Source organism: Montipora capricornis, chromosome 5, assembly GCF_036669925.1.
Source record: "Montipora capricornis isolate CH-2021 chromosome 5, ASM3666992v2, whole genome shotgun sequence".
NCBI lineage: Eukaryota > Metazoa > Cnidaria > Anthozoa > Scleractinia > Acroporidae > Montipora > Montipora capricornis.
The window spans coordinates 8,056,019-8,069,792 of record NC_090887.1 but is presented as its reverse complement, the minus strand read 5'-3'; the positions used below and the strand labels follow the sequence as shown (position 1 = coordinate 8,069,792).

Below are 13,774 nucleotides of genomic sequence, written 5' to 3'. Positions count from 1 at the left end.
ATACGTTTTGCTGCCAGATTCTTCGGACGACTGTCTCACTCAAAGTCAAACAATATTCTAATTTGCCAAGAGAGAACGATTCGTCTTCGGAGCTTCTCCGACGATTTGCCGAAAACGGCACTCGCCGCTTCTACTGGACAAACTGGTTTGGAAATGTTCTTGTTACCTATAACGGCCAAGGAAGCAGAGCACGTGATTCGGCGAGATTGGCACGTGACAATGCACTTGTAATGACCTGTGTTAGCAGTCTCCGTAGACACGAAGTCCAGCGAAAGCGCACATCCTTCCTTAATTATCGTGATATTCTCGTCATTTTCTACACAGAGCTTGTTCTTAGTCCATGTCACTGTGTAGGGGTGGGTGGGGAGCGATGATAAGAGGCAGCGGAGACGAAAATGCTGACCGCTTTGGACAACAACGTCATGAAGAACTTCGCTGAATGCTGGCGGCGTGAAAGTAAGAACGTGATGCATTGTTAGTTGGGTTATGGACAACGGACAGTCGGAAGCATTCGTACAAACGACGGAAGAACGAAAGCAAAGTCGGGAGTTGCCGGGACAACAGATCCTCGCACTTATCCGGATAATTTATGCAATTGTCTCTTGTAACTGAGGCACCGGAAGAACTCAGGTGTCTTAAGAGACAATTAAGCAATTCAATTCATCCCATTTTGGTACAAGTTCCTAGATGCCTGATAGTCGCAAACATGGATAATATCACACGCTGTTGAAGTGCTGCAATGAAACCAACCCCCTTTTAGCTTCTCGCTTTCATTATTCCGTCGTTTGGAAGACTGTCAGACGTCCAGCTGGATTAGCACAAGCAAAACATAATTAAGTTAAATTAAATTTATAATTTATGTTAATATTAAAATACTATACATTTACAAAAAGATTAAATTATGACGTTGTGGCCATTAAATACAAAGCACGTATGTAGTTTCATATCTGGCAATTCGTTACCCTAAGCGTTTGCTAGCGGTCGTAGATGAGCAGGGAATTACTTTCATATAGTAACGTTAACCCACCAATCACATAAAATTTCCGTTTTTGTTCCTTAACATTGAAGTTTTTGCTTGCCAACTATTGTGAACACAAAAAATGCATGAATGGCTCAAAGTTGTGTCGGAAAGTATTTCAGGCGCAAAGGAAGCGTATTAACCATTGAAGAACATAACAAAGAAATACATACTGATTTCAGTTGGCGGTCCTTTTTGATTCTGAAAATTAGAAAGACAAAAGTTTTCAGTTTGGAACAGTGTAGGAAAAGCTATTGAAGAAGGGCACAAGTTGGTTCAGTTCAAAAGGGTGTTTATTCACCGAGAGCGGGTTCACCAAAGATGCCCTCGCTTTTTAAACTTAATACGCGCCAACTTAAGAAATTCATGACTCTTCCATCTTGCTTTCCTTGTACAGTGGAAGACGAACTTGTTATGACCGCATTCGCAAAATCTATGTTGATCTAATCATAGCAAACAGCCGAGTCAACTTGACACAGTTTAACTGAATTTATCTTTAAGCAAAGAACGGTGAATACGGGGACGGAGATAAGGGAATCTGTCTGCCGCCTTTAAAGATTCCCTGTTCCACATTCTCCATTTCCAATACTAAAACATGACTTTTTTTAATTCGGACGACCACCACACCGAAAGAGTAATGTTTGAATCTATGCATGCTTTGAACGACGTATGCCATTTGAGGCTAAAATCCTGACCAGTTATGCGGGCTGCATAAAAGGATTCCTTCGTGTCATCTAACAAAGGATATGTAAATTTTTATTATCTTGAACGCTTGTTCAATGATGTGCGATTTGGAAACACACAAAAGAACAAACTGAGAAATCCAAGTCACTCACCAATGACGCCGCAGACGATTCTTCGCTGTCATTGTCATTCTCGTTCCCAGACAACTCCGTGCGATATTTGTCGATATTCTGTTTGATCTTGTTGGAAAACGCATTCAGATACGAGTCTTTTGTTTTCTTCTGAGCGCGTCGAGCTTTCTCGTCGTTCCTTGAAGATGAAACCAAAGTTAATACAAGGAGATGGTTATAAAACTCGACAACTTTCTTTGTTTTATGTTTTTGTTTGCTGTTTTGGCCCTGGCCATGCGCAAACCACACCCTTTTTCCAGGTTAAATAATTCTGTGGAGCGGATTCAGAGGCACCTTAAATAATTGGACATTTAAGGTAGCTCTGAATCCGCTATTCAGATTTTTTTAAAACTTTGCAGAGAGTGTCATCAACAATTGGTGTCAGCAACAATTGGTGTTTCACATGATATCATAACATTGCTGTTACGTGATAAAGTGTTATAGTGTCATTCCTTCCAACAACAAGGTCTCTTGAGATTGTTGAAACCGGTTTGAACTACCTTAACATGAAGTACGATGTCACTGTTCTCGCTTTTGAGATTTCAAGAGTTTCATAACCAGTCCATCTACATAAACTATTTCATTTTTCTGTAACCGTACGCACCATACCGTATTAAAATGTGAACCTCCAGTTGAGTTCTGAGTAAACTGGCCACAGAATGGCAGAAAGGCCAAAGTTGACCTTGTTTGACGCAAAACACTCGATCGCGCAAACTCTGCTTTAATGTTACCACAAAATCAAACTAAACTTGATAAAACTGTGGACGATGATTATGGGATGACAGGACAAACACCAGACAAGAGTAAAAGGGAGTCAATTAAAGAAGTATTACATCATAAGTCAGGATTAAAAAACAACTAACTACTGTGCAATAAGTGATAGACGAAGATATAAAATTAACAGCGCAATTATATTAAACTATCAAAGCGAATACCGTTGGGCTCAAAGTTTTTCAATAACTTAACAGCGCGTTTAGAATGTCAAGTAGAATTTCTTTTTCTTTAGGCCAGCAGAGTGAATTACCACCGCGGTTTTCGTCTCGGTTCTTACACTTTCTACACAAGTTCTTTATCTGGGTATTTCATTCGTACGTCACAATTTGACAAGTCACGTGACTTTTCCCACTCTCTCCCTTAATGTTGGAAATATTCCACCTCTCGTCTTTTGCACTCTTTTTTTCATATTTCGGTTTCCACCATATAAAAAAGTCATCGAAAGTAGAAGTTTAATAAAGCTTTCTAAAATTCTCCATTATTCCAGTTTGTGTGTCTTCTCAAAAACGAGCCTAGTTATCCAGGATAAAATCATCTTTTAATGTACGAAAAAATCAGAATTTTCGTTGTCGCAATGACGTGATTTTGGTCGTTCGATGTTGCGCACCCGCAGAGAACGAGTGCACGTAGGCCTATTGTCAAGTAGCGCTACAGTGAAGTCGTGGTGGTAGATGTTCAGTTCGCTTCAACTGGTTCGCGACAAACCACAAAACCGCCTATCTCCGTTATCATCTCTGATTGCTTTATGGACCCCAACAGTTTGTTGTTAAGTGGTTAGCGAAGTTAGTGCAAAGAAGCGAAAGTTAAAGGTGCAAAAAGCTAGCAAACTTACGTATTAAAGCTCCGGTGCCGTGCAATAGAGGGAAGTGTCTTCTCTTTCTTCCCTTTTACAGATCTAGTTCGAAAACAACAAGCCACAGTTACAAAACTGCGGCCAGTCTTCGTGCATTTATAATAATATTTATGTCTAACTATCTTTGAAAGCTTTAAATTATCCTTATTCTATCCTAAATAATCGGGCCAATGGAAACGACTCGGGAATATGGGCCACAGAAAAAACAGAAAATGCTAAAACGGAAATCCTCACTCTGAGTAAAAAGGAAAGGAAGACTTCACAGCCTCGGAGTGCAAACTGGTCCTATGACTCCTGATTGGAAGAAACCTTAAACTGATTATTTTATGAAAGGCTGATGGACGATAAAAATAATACATAAGCAACGACAAAATCATCCGTATGAAAGGATGAAAACGACTATATGACCAAAAGGAAAACACAGGTTCCTGTCTGTTGAACTTGTCCGTTGTTTGGTCGTGACTTCATGTCAAGTCTTCTTTCACACGAGTTACACAGAGGAACCCTGTAGCTTTCTAGACGCGGTCTGCCGTGCAAACTGCGAAAGCTATTGAAATTTAAATCAGAATTCAGCGAGCGGGAAAAACTGTGCTACCCGACGTCACGCCAATTCTTCGCAATTAAAGGGCCAGAAAACCATTTAAAACTTTTTTGTCAACAAACTTTGGGGCCAAAACGGGATTGCTGGCGGGTGAAGGTCAGCTATTGTGCTTAGGCTGTTATTTGTGCTTTTTCTAACTATGCTAATACGAATTCAGTATGATATTTTCAAGTGTAAAAAGACGTCAAAACTGTATCGATGATGTATTTATTTGTGTTAACTCCGCGAAAAAAAGACTTTACCGGCGTCCTTTCAACAGGGCAGATCGACAACATCGTCGTTTGCGCACAGAAATGCAACGTTTCCGATGAAAGGGAACAGGATTGACAGGATAGCACAGTTTTGACTGCCGCGCGCACTGTGGGCGCGGGTTCCGTATGCAAGGGTGACTGGAGAACGAAACAAGAGATGCTTCAACAGAAACAATGCACCAGGCCCTGATAACAAAAGAAGCTACAGGTCATAGCGACCAACGAAAATAGCAGTCTGGAATAGGTACAGGATAACCCGATACATACGCACTTAGAGCGATACATACGCAGTTGGAGCGAGTTTCAATCGACTGTCGTAAAACCAAAACCAAAGTAATTACTTTCACCAATCAAAAAGGAAGGAGACAATACGGTAAACCAATCAAAACTCGAAGTAATTACAAGTAGCCGACACAAAGCGCGGGAAAATATGCACGCACGAGCCACGATTGGTTTTGGTTTCACTTCTGATTGGTTGAAAAAGTGGCGCGAGAACTTTGAACCAATCACTGAGTGAAGTAATGCAAAACCAAAGCAATTCGCTAATTACTTTCGACACTCAATTGAAAACCGCTCTAATTAACCAATGCGAATTAACGACGCTAATCAATTTACACACCTCAATTAAGTTGGAAAAGTAAAGACAAGACTAAATTGACAAATACGTGAAATACAATGAAGAAAATCACTTACGTAAAACTCTCATGCCGAGTTACTTTCTTCCGTGAAAACGTTCTAAAAAAGAAAACGAATGAAATGACATTCATTTACATTTAATAACGTTCCAAAACCTAAATCAATTAAATGGAACGAACGGATGCACGAAGGATTGATGACTGAACTAACGAAAAACACAAAAACGAAGGAACGGATGAATAACGGACAAACAAATGAACACACGAATAACGCACGAAAAATGAAGGACTGCACTATTGAAAAATGAAGAACGCACTAACGACAGACTGTAGAACGTCGGCCATGTTGAGTCATGGGGGGGGGGGGGAGGGGGGGTTTGAAAACTTTTGTTTTGCCCCACCCCCGAGACTCGTTCCCAACCATTTCAACTCGAGGCGCGGGGCTACTGTCTATGGCCAATATGGCCGCCGCGCGAATAAGGTCCATTACGCAAAAAAAAAAAAAAACGATTGCAAAAAGAGAGGTCAACTTACCCTGCCGTTTTCTTTGGAGATTGTAAACCTTCTTGATCTGAAAGGGTAGATTGTCAACGTTCATTAAAGATTAGACGGTGCCTACTATTATCATTACGCATACATTCTGCGCATCTCGAGATACTCGGGTTTCCTATGGGTGGTGCTTACTAATACGAGAATATTTTTGAGCGGTTTAAAACTATACGGAGAAAGCAGAACTTAGCAAGTGCTCTTGGTATCCAAAAATAAACTTAGGGGTAACTAAGCATTCTTCCGAGCTAATTAAGCCTCAATTTGGAAAAGAACGCAAGACAGTGCTTTGTATTTTAAAGCTTTTTACAAATATTGTTGAAAAATGCCAGGTTATCGCCGGATTTTCTTTTTGGATTTCAATAACACTTGTTAAGACCTACTAATCCCGAATGTTCGTAAACCCCGCAAAAAATATCACTGAATTAGTAGACACCGTCCCTAAGCTAGGCTAACGTTAGGAGCGGACATAAACCTTAAATCCTGTCTCGCGCTACCAACCTTCGATGTTGTTATTCGCCTCCTTTTTGAGGATCTTCGCTGGTACCAGGCCGAGTTTGTCCGCGGTCGCATTGCAGACATATCTCCAGTTTTTGTCATGTTTCTTGTTCGAAACCAAAAACACCACGTCACCTTTTTTTACCGTAAGATGATCTTTATCTTTGGACTTGAAGTCTTCCAACACCACAAAGCGTTCTTTATTGCGCTATAAACAAAAACAAATACACCCGGGAAAGAATTTATTTATCGCATACGTACGGAGTGACTAAACCACTATCTTTTCCAGGAGAAAAATCACTTTGAACACTAAACACCTAATGGTTTTCTCACACATACGGAAAACACTTATCTAACCGAAAGCACGCAATGACAGTATCTGAAATATGTAATCTCTCACAGCGCCTATCGTGATTGGCCAACTTCAGCGAGAACACCACAGGACAGCCAATCAAGCCATTTCCAAGCTGGCCAACTGTTACACTATTACCACCCAACTCTGTAAATTACTCAACAAAGAACGCACGGAACAAAAATAACTCTTCCGTGATATTGTGCATTTAACTGTTTGCGCTGTTGGTTATAGTCGCAGAACCAATCACATTTTTCATCACGCGCGTCAAGCAAAAAGTATCACACTTTCCCGAAAAACGTTTTTTCCCCCATAAATTCTTTGAAATACAAGTTTGCCAACAAATCGCGAATGAGCAAGAATACTTCACGAGTGAGCGCACGGTCATGTAATGTTTTGTCTATTATATAAACACTAATGAAATACCAAACCATTTCAATTTAATATTTTTTGTAGGTCTAACATAGAACAATGGCACGATTTATTTTGTAACCATAGCAGCGGCGATCTTTTCACGTGTGAAGAAATCCTATTTTCGCGACAAAGCTCACCTGATATTTCAATGGCGTTTATATAATAAAGCAGTGTATTTTCACCTCTAGTTACCGATTCACCCTACGAGCTTGACAAAATACCATAACATTCATATGAAGACTCCACAATACAATACAGGCCAAATCACCCAATAAGTCTCACCGGTCTAAGCTGATTTCTCCAACAGCTCACATTAACCAAATAATGGGTTTGTATGGAGACCATTCTGAAATTAAACCTGTCTAAAGTTATCTGTTTCTCTGTTCCGCTGTCTGTTAGCAATAGGGACTTTAAGATACAGGAACGCGGACGTCGCGAAAGAGAACCGGAAGTAAAATGACACCTGAGACCTTCACTGCGCATGAACAAAAGTTGGATGTGCTGCGTTCTTGCCGTCGACGGACGTGACATAAAGGCTTTTCGCGTTGCTGATAGAACGTGAGTAAATTGGTGGTCTTTTTGGTTTCTACAGACCTTTTCATTAACAGTGCCTGTGTTATTTTGGATATTTAAGTATCTCCTTTGTTATTTTTTATTTACAAAGTCGCTTAAAAATACATACAAGACAAAAATTATGCCATTTTCGCCGCTGTGTTGCGAAAGTGGCCTAGCTCTGTGCGGGGAAAGCGAAGCTATATTGCTGGAGTGTTCATATGGAAATAATTTCATCGAAATTTATACATAGGAAAGAGTATAAGTGGCGAGGCGAGATCTCAGAAACCAAGCCAGCCCGGTTGACCGGCTCATATGAAGAGGCCCTAAACATCTGCTAAAATTGCTGAAATATCGTTAAAACAATGCAGAATGGCAAGAAATAACACTTAGCAATCTCGGTAGTAGCCTCTGTTTTGTGAATTACTCATACATTGACTGATTTCAGTTTCAGGATCTACCCGGGAATGGCTTCGAAACCCAAGTAAGTTTTCAGCGGTAAATTTGTTGCATATGTATTCCAAACGTCCCAAAGCAAGTCTCATCATGTATTTTTGAACCTAGAGCTTCATTTAGCTAGGGAAATAAGCGAAAGCCAAAAATGAAAATGTCCTTTACAGTGAAGACCATCCGAATAGCCGGAGAGAAAACCTTAAAAAGAAGTTATTGACAACAATTTTCAAGCGTTATTCTTGGAGTCAAAGCACAGTTACAAGTCAGCAAATCTTGAAAAAAAATATGCAGGCTATAGCACATTTATCAACAGCAGAAGGCAAGAATGGAAAAATCACAGACTTTAAAACTTTTTGCTGTTTCAGGCAGTTTTTGTGTGGCTGGAAATTTCTGTTCCAATAATGTTCAACATGTGCATCAACTGGTTATTTTTAGGGTATTATTATTATTATTATTATTATTATTATTATTATTGAAGGAATTCTTGTTTTCCTTCTTAAGAAACTGAAATGGTTGGTGTATTTTTTACATTGCAGAATTATGAGCTGGACACCTCTACATGATATTGTTTTGTGTAAGGAGATCATATTTGTGAATCCATACAGTGCCAAAAAAAAGTCTGTTAAACGTAGTGCATTGTGGCAGAAAATTGCTGACAACCTTAACAGTGTGAAAGATCCTCATTTTATTGTTGACAAGAGAGCAGTTCGAGACCATATTGGAATCCTTATTCAAAGATTTAAGAGGCAAGAAGCTCAGGAGTTGAAAGAAAGTGGAATAACCCCAGAGCGTACCGAGGTAGATGCTGCAGTTGAACAAATTATAGCCATGGAGGAGTCAGCTGACACTGAGATGCAGGAGGCAATTGATGAGAACAAGGAAAAGCTAGAGGCAGACAGGAGAAAGGCAGAGGATATGCGAGAAAAGGCGATGGAAACAATGGGAAAAACTCAAAAGCGGAAATCAGAAGAAGGAAGCAGCAAAGCAAGGAAGAGCAGGAGAAGTGGAAGTGAAGCAGTTGAATATCTCAAAGAAAGAGCAGCTGAAGATCTCAAACTGAAAAGTCAAGAAATTGAATTGAAAAAGCAAGAAAAGGAGCAGTTGCAAGCCCTCCAAACTCAACAAACACAGATGTTTAAGTCCATGCTAGAGCAACAGCAGGCACAGCAGAAGCAAGAAAAAGAGAGTATGGCACAAATGTTCAAAACCATGATTGACCAACAACAACAGCAGCAGAAACAAGTTCAAGACATGCAAAATTTGTTTTTGATTCAACAGCAAACTCAATCTCAGGCTCTGATGGGAATAATTGAAAAACTTGTACCCAAGTGACCTTGTTGAGGCCTGAAACTACATTTGCTTAGTTGTTTTAAAAGACATGATGTGATTTTCTTGTTGGGATTTTATAAAGGATGTGATTAAGGAAGACATCAGGAAGGGAAATGATGAACATTCACCATAACAAGCTTTTAGTCACCCCTGCAATTTTTTTTTACTGTCCATCCATTGATATTTAGCATTTGTATGATCCTCTGTGCATGCAATTCATTCACCCCAAGAACTGCTACTTCTGATTGAAAACATATGTTTTAAGCATGTGTTAAATTTCTGTCATTTGCAATAATGTGAATTGCCCAAAAATTGGTGCCATGTATTGGGATAATTTGCACATGGCCATATGTATTGATTGATTCATTTATCTTAAAAGCAAGAGGCAACTTGAAATCTACCCCTCCCCCCAGTTTTTGTTAATGTGTTAAGATTAGGTCGGTAAGATTTTATGAGATCATAGAGTACAAATTGGTAAACAATTTCATGTCTTATGCCATTAAACCTTTAAAAAAGGTAGACTAAAAAAAAGCATTAATTGTACTTTTCTCCAGAAAATTGTTTTAATCTTAAATTAATCTTTTTACAGTAGCTACAACATTTCTCTTCAAAAAGTTACAACACCTTTTCAATGTTTGCGGTGTAAAAAGGCTCACAACGTTGCAATGACTTAGCATATATTAAAGTTTATCATTATATGGAACACTATTCTTCCTTTTTGGCTGGATGTTTTATCAAGTCCATTTAGAACAATCAAGCAAAATAATCCTCTAGTGATGGAGGATCTAAATCAAAAAACTGAGATGTGGTATTTCCGTAGAGGCATGTCAGTGCATTGTGCAGAATCCCACAGACAATATACATTTTTCCCACTTGACTTAGACCTATTTTTAAATTCTTTTTAAAGTCTAAAAATTTAAAATAGTTCACTATCTCCCCGAAAAGCCACTCAACAGAGCTGCGAACAGCACTCATGGAATGGTTATAAGCCTGCATTTGCGGGGTTAAAACTCGATGCCTGTAAGGTGCCTGAAGATGCACCCTAAGGGGGTAGGCTGGATCTCCATAAATACACATAGCCTGTCCAGTGGTTGAAAACGCATGTGTTTGGAGGCTGTCATACAGGTGTGATTCTGCCAGCATTGCTGCATCGTGCATTTTTCCTTCTGTTGAATGAAAAATAAAATGCAGTAAAACATCAAAAAGAGAGCTCAAACATCATTAGTTTACTTTCAAGTCAAAAAAGATTTGAGTGAAAAATGTCGAAAGGACTTATTTAATACTATATTGTGTATCTTAAATTGTCCGGCCCCTAGGAAATGATCGGAAAGTGCCTTACCTACTGGCCCATAGAGGTGTGCAATTAAGCCATTTGGAACCACAACCGACTGATACTTCAACCCATGTACACGCTTGTGCCCATTGTATACCAAGCGCTGGTTTTCTCCTGGTCTAGATATTGGACGAACAGTTCCGTCAACAAAACCAAAGCAATTTGTAAGTGGTGCTCCTTTGTTAGAAATTACATCAGCGTAGCTTTCGAGCTGGATGGCACTCAAAACGGTTGGATTCCAATCCATGATACGATGCCTGTGGTTTTCATATACCCAATCCATCACAGTATTATTTATCATACAGATTTCTGGGACTGGCCTTCCAAATATCGGGATCATGTCGGAGTAGCGACAAGGGTAGGCAAATCGCTTGAGAAGAATACAAAGGCCCTCAGTTCCATCACATACTGTTCCTTGATCACATTTAAATACAGCAGGAATTTGCAGTGCATCTTCAAGGCGAGTTATGTGATGCTTCTCAACCCTTAAATTGGCTGTACACTCAGCTCTATTTTTGTCCGGCAAAGAAAATGTCGGATATTCTTGGTAAGGAAAATCCAAATTATCTGACTTGCTTTCCTCATAGAGCAGCAAGAATTCTGCATCGGTAATAAAGCCCATTGCATGACTTAAACACAACATTTCTCGAGTTTCCCTGAAAGAAGCCATATCAGTGAATTCGAAAAACTTGTCGCGTCGCTCGCAAAGAACCTTAACTTAAATTTCCCGCCACGAACGCTGTGTTCTCGACCCAGGCTCTCTTCGACGGTCGCGTACTTCAAGGCGTCCGCGTCCCCGTATCTTAAAGTCCCTAATCAGTTCCCAGGCCCCGCTTAGAAGACAGCTATTAGACTCTATGTGTCCACTGGAGCCAGAACCGTCCGCCATGTTGGAAGTTTCAAATAGACCATTTTACAATTCTGTAATCAGTTACCAGGCCTTTGAATGAAAACGAGGCTGGAGTTGACCTTGCCTTGATACAAACCTCATTGGTTTTCTTATGTAAATCACGTTGTTATCATGCTAACGAGCTTCTATTTACATAAGAAAAGCACTGAGGCTTGTATCAAAACAAGGACAACTGCAGCCTCACTTTCATTCAAAGGCCTGGTAACTGAGCACAGAACTGTAAAATGGTCCATTTCTCTGGCTTTTTACGCATCAAACAAAACGGAATCGAATTGGCATGTTTATTTTGAGTGATTTTTCTCCTCTTTTCATTGCTTTTCTAACGTACGGCGATTTGTGACAAAGAAAGCTCACAAGAGTCTATGAAGATAAAACTTTCCTTTGATTCGGCAAGTTCTTTTGTAGAGGAATAAAGATAAGCTAGGTAAGTTGTGTTCGTTCCACTTTCAATATGGTACCCCTGAAGCCGTACCAACCTAATATAGTTGAGTCGGACACATTCGAGTCAAACGAGTTAAGACAATTATCTTCTCGGAAGGCTCGAGAAGAGTTACAATGCAAAAAGGAATAAATATAAGACTCACGGAAGCATTAGGAAAGGGTGACGTTAGATCCTCGAGAGACTGCGCAGTAGACAGGTCGATTAGATTCATGTGCTGTAGACGATTAGTATGCGAGGCGACTGGTATCTAGACAACAAAGAGAAGCCGTTAGTAACAAGAGTTTGGAAACTCCGAGTTCGTTAAAAGGAGCATTGCCGGTAGTAAAGCGCCCCTCAAAAGCTGGCAATTATTTTGTACTGTAACAGTTTCTATTGTTTTTAAGACTAAGTTATTTTCGTTGTTCATTCTTTTGCTTTCGGTGTGGCCCATTTGGCGGGTGGCAAGCAAATCAAATTGCACCTTACGAAAGCTGCTACAGATCTCACAGTGTCACGCTGTAGCAGCTGAACTCTCAACGCTAAAAAACATATTTGTATCAATTGAGACCAGAAAATATTTCTGTAGTTTCGTAACGAAGAATGGTGTAAGTTTATGGAAGCTGTTTTTGTTCGTCTACAGCGAAGTATGCACAAAGTGGAAATGGACAAAATTTGAATTTCGAGTTTTCAGGAAAGCCTCCACTACTTGGTCCACGTCACGGCATCTTTAACCTTTTGACTACCAGGAGTGACCAGTATGTAAATTCTCCTCACACTTTGAATGAAATGTCGGTCAGACAGGTATTGAGAATCAAGACTATTATCAGCTAAAGAGCTTAATTTGCCCTGTAGCGCAACGCTCAAAAAAAGATCTCTTACCTGTGAAGGTCTTTTCAGTGAGCCCGTGTCAGGCATACTGAAGCTGTGCCCACGGTTGGCACCAACAGACAGCGGTAACGTTGTACTGCTGGATGGGGTCACCTGGCCTTGTGTCGTTACGGGGTGTGTAGGGGCCATGGCTGGTGGACTGGGGACGAATTGAAATAGAAGATCACCTTCGAGGATCTTTACGCAATAATCACATCGTAAAATGAACCTTGCAAACCAAGAACATGGTTCTGGAAAGTTTGTAGCGGAAATTTTGTTTCCCAAAGTTTTCTGCGCAAGAAAATTTTTCCCAAAAATGCAAATGGCAAAAACTAACCGTGGAAAGGGTATAACATTGAGTTAGCCGACTTGGTCTTGTGGGCCAAATATGGGAGATTGCCACTCGTATCTCAGAATTTCTTGATTACAAAACTGCGGTCTATGACCGTCACTTCAAATACACACATTGGGGGGGGGGGGAAAAGGGGGCAAAAAGAGAGCTTGTTTTTCATATTTGTGGTTGTAGTTAGTCCCAAAGCAGAATTTTCTCAACAACGTTGTCCAAGATTATAGTTTACTAGTCTTTTTAACATTTATACCTTGTAATTCTTACACAGCATGTCTGCAAACCAGCTTGCTGAGCCATTTACCGTGTTTTAAATAAAGCTGATTGATTGATTGATTTGATTGATTGTAAAAGCAGTCAGTGCTACCGCACCGAATAAATGAACTCTCGGCTTAGTTTAAATATACAAAGCATATGACGTTATTACTAAACAACTTACATGCCGTTGGCTTGCTGTTTTTGATACTCGATTGGATTGCCTAAAGCTGTTGAACAAAAATAGTGAAGCTTAGAATGCTACTTAAGTCGACAAATGCATAATTTGAAACAGTATATCCCAAACACCGAAAGGATATTGAAAGGTTAAGATTTATTTTGAAATTCGTGACAATGCTTCAATTAAGATTGAAATTTATTTTTTAGAAAATTAACTTTTATGGTGCTCGGAAGTTTTCCTTTCTGCAAAATACTATTTAGGTTTACAAGAAAAACACCTTGCTTCGTTTAATCTTTGGGGACAACTGTATTGACGAGTTGCCTTTCATTAA

At 39.8% G+C, this 13,774-nt stretch overlaps 3 protein-coding genes across 23 annotated transcripts in view; 1 reads left to right on the top strand and 2 right to left on the bottom strand.

Annotated features, from left to right (window-relative positions):
- LOC138049335 (kalirin-like) overlaps window positions 1–13,774 on the bottom strand; it is a 170,252-nt gene that overhangs the window by 16,824 nt on the left and 139,654 nt on the right. For 14 of the 21 annotated variants that reach the window (XM_068895570.1, XM_068895571.1, XM_068895569.1 and 11 more), the window contains 10 exons: window positions 13,447–13,492; window positions 12,674–12,821; window positions 11,958–12,062; window positions 6,034–6,238; window positions 5,521–5,557; window positions 5,045–5,086; window positions 3,479–3,541; window positions 1,855–2,011; window positions 1,192–1,219; window positions 167–442 (listed from right to left, as the gene is read on the bottom strand). In XM_068895570.1, coding sequence (XP_068751671.1) covers window positions 167–442; window positions 1,192–1,219; window positions 1,855–2,011; window positions 3,479–3,541; window positions 5,045–5,086; window positions 5,521–5,557; window positions 6,034–6,238; window positions 11,958–12,062; window positions 12,674–12,821; window positions 13,447–13,492 — 1,107 coding nt within the window. The remainder of the gene's footprint in view (window positions 1–166; window positions 443–1,191; window positions 1,220–1,854; window positions 2,012–3,478; window positions 3,542–5,044; window positions 5,087–5,520; window positions 5,558–6,033; window positions 6,239–11,957; window positions 12,063–12,673; window positions 12,822–13,446; window positions 13,493–13,774) is intronic. The other 7 variants (XM_068895568.1, XM_068895578.1, XM_068895579.1 and 4 more) reach the window with 4 other exon arrangements.
- LOC138049339 (caldesmon-like) lies at window positions 6,246–9,830 on the top strand. The gene is made up of 3 exons (XM_068895584.1): window positions 6,246–7,354; window positions 7,797–7,832; window positions 8,338–9,830. Exons 1-3 carry the CDS (start codon window positions 7,278–7,280, stop codon window positions 9,131–9,133), a joined length of 909 nt encoding a protein of 302 aa, XP_068751685.1. The 5' UTR covers window positions 6,246–7,277; the 3' UTR covers window positions 9,134–9,830.
- LOC138049338 (uncharacterized) lies at window positions 8,378–11,951 on the bottom strand. The gene is made up of 2 exons (XM_068895583.1): window positions 10,470–11,951; window positions 8,378–10,296 (listed from the first exon to the last, which is right to left on the bottom strand). Exons 1-2 carry the CDS (start codon window positions 11,131–11,133, stop codon window positions 9,884–9,886), a joined length of 1,077 nt encoding a protein of 358 aa, XP_068751684.1. The 5' UTR covers window positions 11,134–11,951; the 3' UTR covers window positions 8,378–9,883.

Excerpts from the sequence above, each read along its gene's own strand:
- LOC138049338 (XM_068895583.1), bottom strand. The coding sequence starts at position 11,133 with ATGGCTTCTTTCAGGGAAACTCGAGAAATGTTGTGTTTAAGTCATGCA. Across the intron at positions 10,297-10,469 it reads ACACCTCTATGGGCCAGTAG|AAGGAAAAATGCACGATGCA; the intron begins GTAAGGCACTTT and ends TTCATTCAACAG.
- LOC138049339 (XM_068895584.1), top strand. The coding sequence starts at position 7,278 with ATGAACAAAAGTTGGATGTGCTGCGTTCTTGCCGTCGACGGACGTGAC. Across the intron at positions 7,355-7,796 it reads TTTCGCGTTGCTGATAGAAC|TTTCAGGATCTACCCGGGAA; the intron begins GTGAGTAAATTG and ends GACTGATTTCAG. Across the intron at positions 7,833-8,337 it reads GGAATGGCTTCGAAACCCAA|AATTATGAGCTGGACACCTC; the intron begins GTAAGTTTTCAG and ends TTTACATTGCAG.